The sequence below is a fragment of the Chaetodon trifascialis genome, chromosome 3 (genome assembly GCF_039877785.1).
Source record: "Chaetodon trifascialis isolate fChaTrf1 chromosome 3, fChaTrf1.hap1, whole genome shotgun sequence".
In the NCBI taxonomy this organism is placed as follows: domain Eukaryota; kingdom Metazoa; phylum Chordata; class Actinopteri; order Chaetodontiformes; family Chaetodontidae; genus Chaetodon; species Chaetodon trifascialis.
In genome coordinates, this window is record NC_092058.1 from 160,624 (window position 1) to 167,500 (window position 6,877).

The window sequence follows — 6,877 nt, forward strand, 5'->3', positions numbered from 1 at the left end:
GGCAGTGCACCACAGAGGACTCTGGAGGAGGAGCTGCTCCTCATTGTCAGGTAATGAAAACAATTCTGATCTTCAGGTTCTGCACCAATCAAAACATGACGAGGAGTATTTCATTTCTGCCAACAGATCCACCAAAATCCTCCACTCCAGACCTTCAACAGCAGGACGAACGAGCGCAGCTTCAGACCCTGAACGCAGCACGAAAACATTCAAAACCACCTGTGTCCAATATGTGAGACACCTGAAGAGGGCAGGTCACAGACTGGTCCAGTTGTCCAGAGATCTGGATCAAGGTCTGGTTTCTGAAGCAGATGTTTAACCAGAGTGCCGAGACCTTTGAACAGTTTGAAGGACAGAGGACAGTCAGCCGAAGACAGTTCAGCGTCTCAACGCGACTCCGGACACTGATGTTTCGGTCTCCATGTCTGGGACCATCCTGATCCAGGATCCTGATCCAGATTCTAATGTGGTTCAACAGGTTCAAGTCCTCCTGGATAATGGTGTGCCCTCAATTTGAAATAAGGGCAAAATGAACCATGTTTTTCGTTTTTGTTTTTTTGTTTTGTTTTTTTTTGGGGGGGGGGGGGCACAGACAGACAGCCGAGCTGAGATCAAACCAACCTGAGAAACTTTATTAAAAAACACAAAACATCAGATTTAAAAAAAAAAAAAATTCTATACAACAGCCAATACAATCGCCTGAGGGGGCGGGGCTTCTTCAGGGCCGGGGGGGCGGTCTCATCCCGGGAGGGGGTGGTCCTAAAACAGAGCAGAGATATAAATTTAGGAACAATAACAATACTAATAATAAACTCTGTGATCTGATTGACACCTCAGAGGACTGCGCAATCTCCATGGTAACAGCTTACCTCTCATGCCAGGGGGTGGTGGCCTCATGCCTGGGGGTGGCATTCCCATTGGAGCTCCTCGACCAGGAGGCATCCCCATTGGAGGACCCATTGGGGGCCGCATGCCAGGGGGCGGGCCCATCATACCTGCAGGAAGAAGAGTCAGATAACAAGTAACCAATCAGCACACAGAATGAGGATACGAGCTGTGGATTAGCTTAAAGCTAGCAGGAGGTTGCTCAGACATCCCAAGTTAAAAAAAAAGTTTGGCACCTGGAGGCGGGGCTCCTCTGCCCATAGGGGGCGGGGCTCCTCGTCCAGGTGGATACTGTGTGGGAGCACCAGCGATGCTTGCTCCTGCTGCGGCCGCGGCAACTGTCCCTCTGCCCTGTGGAGTCATCACCTAGAGACACACAGAACGTCATCAACTACCATGCACGCGCGCGCGCGCACACACACGCACGCGCGCGCACACACACACACACACACACACACACACACACACACACACACACACACACACACACACACACACACACACAGAAGAGCAGATGTTGACATGCTTACCTGCTGCGAAGGCCCGCCCACTCCTCTGACAGGCCCAGCGAGTCCAGCCGGAGCCTGAGGCATCGGCGCTCCAGCAGGGACGCCGCGACCCGCTGCCCGACCCACACCTGGACCTCCAGCCACACCTGCCAAAGGGACACGGGCTATACCGGTCTGGGCAGGTGAGAGGTCAGAGGTCACAGACGGGGGGGTCAGAGGACACAGAGAGAAGGTAAGAGTCAGGGGGACAAACATGGCAGACACCACATTTAGAGCTTCAGTCTGTCTCTGTGACATCACCACAGGTCTGAATTCCATTGGCTGCAGGGTTCACTTACATCTTTAGGAGGCGGGCCCTCCACTGTCATAGACACCAGGTTCTCCCCCCTCAGCAGAACCAAACCCAGAACCCTCTTCTCCTCTCGCTCCGGCTGCTTGGAGTTCTTTGGCCTGAAGGACAACAAGCACTTGTTTACCCAGCATGCCTCACTGCTCCTAGCGTACACTGACAGGCTCAGGTATAAAAAATGTTGATAGAACAAATATGAATTTCAAAGCCGCCCTGGCCCGTTGAAAGCACGTATCTCCGTATCTGCAGAAGCTTTCACACAAAGTGGGCAGAGAAGATTCTAGTCTGATGAAAACACGTCGGATCACCTGAAGAACACCTGGCTGTCTGAGCCATGACACGTTTCAACAGGCAGCGCGGGACAATGAATTTAAGAAGACTGATGATCACATGACTTCGCAGAGCAGAACCTGCTGCCGTGCAGACAAACGTCTTTCTGTCCAGCAGACTGATGATTTTCACGCTGAGGGACAGCAGCTGAATGCTGATTGGACTGCGGGTCGACCTGCAGACTGCACTCAGATCAGACTGATCCAAATGGATCCATGTCATGTCACTGCGCTGCTGATTTCAGGCCTCCAGTGTTTTCAACTGTTTTGCTGCAATATGAGAAAGTTAGTTAGCGGTCGGCCGCCATATTGTTTCCTGCTTGAAAGCGGACAGGCCGCCTCGGAGCGCTGTGCCGGTGCAGACCAGAGCTTTCTGTCTGCTGCGGGTTTTCACGCATTTCACCAAAAGGGAAAAGCATTTTCTCTTTTTGCTCAGTCGGTGTCAAACAGCCTTTTAAAATTCCTGGTGGTGCCCTGACTAAGGACTAAGGTGCTGTTGACCTTTGACCCAGGGCGTTCAACCTACTTGATCTTCCTGAACTCGTCACAGTCGCACAGGATCAGGTTCATGTGTTTGTCGAAGGCCTTAAAGGTGCCGATGAAGATCCGGCCGTCCTGCAGGATGCACCTCATCCTGAAGTCGATGTGCTGCAGCATCTTACTGCTCTTTCCCACCGTCTGAAAACCAGTTAGAAAAAAACAGTTAGAAACACACGACAGTACGAAGACAACGTCGTCGTCACAGCCTGCAGGTTCCATGTTCGACTCCATTAAAACTACAGTATTTCACAAAAGGGCATCACAGACAGTTACTGCACGATGTGTCGTCTCTTTTCAGACAACCAAAACCTCCAAAGTTGTTTACCAACCTAATATTTCTCTAAGAAGCCACAGCAGACCTCACGCCTGAGCAACCGTCAATGTCTGAGGACACACAGACACGTCTGCACATCACGTCCTTGGACGTCTAAGCTCTGAAACACACTGACCTTTGGATGGACTTACTTATGTCCAACAACAAAAATCTACTCAGGTGGGGGTCTGTATTCTGACCACAGATGATCGACAGATGATCGATAGATGATCGATAGATGTCCAGACCGAATGGTCTCAAAAGGCAGAGTCAGTCTGAATGTTTGCATGAGACCAAATAGACAACTCAGACAGACATGGCGCGCGCGTTGAGCGCCTTCATACCTGAGATGCATCAAATACCGGATCTCATATTGCATTCGTGTAAAGAGTCAAGTTTGCTTAATTTTTCAAGCTTTAGAGATAAAACTGGCTCATTCTCTCCGTCAGTCGGCGGACAGTGAAGGAGACAATGAGGCCGAGACTTTCTTCTCAGTTAGCCTTTAGCTTCGTCAGCTCAGCCATGGACACGGTAGCATGAACCTTCTCCGTGTGAACAGACGTTAATCCGGTACGCGTGTCTTCACCTGAACAGCGCAGTCATTGATTGATTGACTGAAACAAGCGGGGACACACTCCTGATACCGAAACGATCACAACACCGGTGAACTAACGGCTAGCACCGCGGCCTAACCCGTTAAAGTACCGGACAGTTGTTAGACAGAAGCCAGTCAGTGAGCGGATCAGAGATGACTGAAGAAAAAACGACAATTAATCTGATTTCTCACTAATTTTACAATCACTGACTGCGCGCTGAGCTGCGGCTCTGCTTCGACGTACATCTTACGTTCATTCAAACTCCCGCCGTTATTAGAGTAAAATCAGGGGTAATTCGGTGACCGCCGCTCCGGGCAGCTCGCGCACATTCTGCCCGGTGAATACTCACCATGTCTGCGGTTCTGATGGCTCCGATTCACGTCGGATTCACCGAAGAAACCCAAAAAATTGACCCGCGCAGCTACCGCCAGGCCCTTCTTTATTAGAGATTAACAGGAAGTGACGTCGAGGAGAGCGTACCGCAACGGAACTGTTCCTGTCCGAACAATTGAAACAATAGTTCCACCTAGCCTGCAATTAAAGGGTTATGGCTCATCAAATTTGACTTATTATCGTTGTTAAAATATTTCTTTATCATTTATTCTCTGTCTACCTCATTCACTGAATTATTTTTAAGCGCCAAGTGCAATTTCGCCAGCCAACCTGTAGCAGCCACATCCTTGAACGTCAACTGGGACCAGCACCAGTCAGTCAACACACAGATTGTCTGGTGGACACTATCAATAAAAAAAAAACACACAAAAAAACCACACAGATTGTCACGTGCTTGGGCAACCCAAACAGCATTCACTTCTAATGTGTGCAGCAGGGTGGCTTCTGGGTAGTGAGTGGCAGGTACTGACATCTGAGTTTCACTTTAGGAAATGAACATAGTTGAGGATTCATGCTGAAAAGGCTCTCCAAGCACCGGCATGGATCGTACCGGGGTGAGGGGGCCGTCTGGCTGGCTTTCCCACTGATTTGGCACACATGATCAGGGTGACAAAACCTGGTTACATTAGAATTCAGACATGGCCAGAAGAAATAATACAAATGATGCTAAATTTTCCCTAATTCCTGAGTGGCCAGTGAGTGAGAACACGTGAAAGACAGTTTTGGGGTACTAGCAGCTCCATCTTGAAGTTGTGGCTCAGCAAAGCAGATCTTTTTCTGCTTCTCTGCATGTGTGGCTCTCTCAGATCCTCCTGCATTGTCTGACCTTGCTTCTGTTTGGCATCTGGGCAGTGTGGCTTCTTTTGCAGGTGCCATGTTCCTCTCTCCTCATTCAGCACGGCCACTTCCAGGACAGAGTGGATGTAATAAGATAAGATAAGATAAGATAAGATAAGATAAGATAAGATAAGATATACCTTTATTAGTCCCACAGTGGGGAAATTTCAGCTATTACAGCAGTAAAGGTGAGATGTGACTACACACCTCGTACTGCACTACTTGCATGCATTTATATTTTTTTGATATTTGACTATTGGCACTCCTGGTTAGATGCTAAACTGCATTCCGTTGTCTCTGTGTTGCACTCTGACGATGACAATAAAGTTGAATCTAATCTAATCTAATCTAATCTAATCTAATCTAATAATCTATTGTGCATATACACATTCCTGGTACTTTTTTATGGTAATAGGATTTTTATGGCATCTACGAGCTGGACCATGTTTGACTGAACATTCCTGGCACTTACCAAACTTCCCCCTGTCCCAGGTTTGGTCTATCAAAGCGTGTTTCCCTGCTTCTCCTGTCTACTTCCTGCCATCATCGTCCCTGTCGCCTAAAACTCTCAGCGTGGCGTCTAAATGACATCACCATGGCGCACTAACCCCCCTTCTGATGAAGAGAAACTGGTTCTGCAGCACATCAAAGACAACATCAGCCAGCCTGGACCAGTCTGCAGCCCACCAGCCTCAGTCAGTCTGCAACATCATGAAAATCATCAGAGCGTTGATCGTTGATCAGCGCTGAACGCCGGAGCCCCCCAGGGCCGCTCAGCGGCTGCTGTCAGCCTGCAGTGTCCACGTTCATCTCCGCTGTGACACAAACACAGACGTCACTTCCTCTGAAGGGTTTCTTCACAGAAATCTGATCACGTCATAAAGAACTGATTCCACAACTTCGCACTTTTAAATTGGACAGCTGATCAATAAATAATCAATGAGGAAAGTTTTCCCTTCTGCTGGCACCAAGTAGAATCTTTGGAACAAGATTTTCATCTTGACAAATATTATTATTCATCCAGTCACGAATATGAATTTAACAAAGTGACTGGAGGAGTGTTTGTAACTAAATACATTCACTCCAATCCTGACTCCACTTCCTGTCTGTACTTGTACTGTATTTTCCATTTTCTTCTATATTTGTACTTCTACTCCACTACATCTCACACTTAAATACTGCTTACTGCTATTAAATGGAGTAGTAGTGGTTGTAGTTTTACCTTTGATGTTTAAAGTACATTTTGTTGCTAATACTTCAGTACTTTTACTTTCATTTGAATGCAGGGTTTTACTTGTGGTGGAGTATTTCTATAGTATTTGAATACTTTTTCCACCACAGCTGAAATAACAGCCTCCATCGCTCAACGTGGCAATTTCACAAAGAATAGAGTTTAAATACAAGTAGGTTTGCTTTCAGATGTGTGTGTGTGTGTGTGTGTGTGTGTGTGTGTGTGTGTGTGTGTGTGTGTGTGTGTGTGTGTGTGTGTGAGAGGTGAGGTGAGGAATAGCCCTTATCAGTAAAGCAGAGCAGGGTGTTTCTCACCTGAACAGGTGTGTGGACGTCAGTGCTGCTGTCAGTCTGATGTTTAGCAGCTCGTGACTGTTACGTAACAGCTGATTCCACTTAAACACAGAAAGAGCTTCCTGTCCGATGACAGGTGACCTTACACGTATGTTCACGAACTGATCGGGAGTTCGATCAGACCATTGATCCTCTCTGCTGTCCATCATCAGTCCAAGCCGTTCTATCATTCCGCTGCGGGCCGGTTGCCATGGTAACACGGGCTCCTGCCGCCGGCCGCGCGCTGCAGTAAGCAGCAGAGGAACGGACGAGAGAGGTGAGTCACCGACACCGAGACCAGCTCCGGTCAGCGACCAGCGACCGCAGACACTCCGCAGACAGACCGATTAGCCCGTTAGCTGGTTAGCTCATTAGCTTCCCTGCAGCTGTCAGTCAGAGCGGAGGCGCGCGACGACCGTGGACTGTTAATGAGACTGATGACGGTCAACTACCGCAGTGTTGCTTCAGTCTGAGAGCAGAGCAACGCGTCCATCCACCGGGCTGCTGCGGCACGGTTGCTTCAGTCTGACGGAGACCCGAAGCCAGCACAGCATGTGAGCCAG

At 48.6% G+C, this 6,877-nt stretch overlaps 1 protein-coding gene across 1 annotated transcript; it reads right to left on the reverse strand.

Annotated features, from left to right (window-relative positions):
- Positions 1-606: 606 nt before the first annotated feature.
- Positions 607-3,985, reverse strand: snrpb (small nuclear ribonucleoprotein polypeptides B and B1). The gene is made up of 7 exons (XM_070958998.1): positions 3,871-3,985; positions 2,599-2,750; positions 1,733-1,844; positions 1,416-1,568; positions 1,122-1,251; positions 870-995; positions 607-759 (listed from the first exon to the last, which is right to left on the reverse strand). Exons 1-7 carry the CDS (start codon positions 3,871-3,873, stop codon positions 719-721), a joined length of 717 nt encoding a protein of 238 aa, XP_070815099.1. The 5' UTR covers positions 3,874-3,985; the 3' UTR covers positions 607-718.
- Between the last annotated feature and the right edge of the window lie 2,892 nt (positions 3,986-6,877).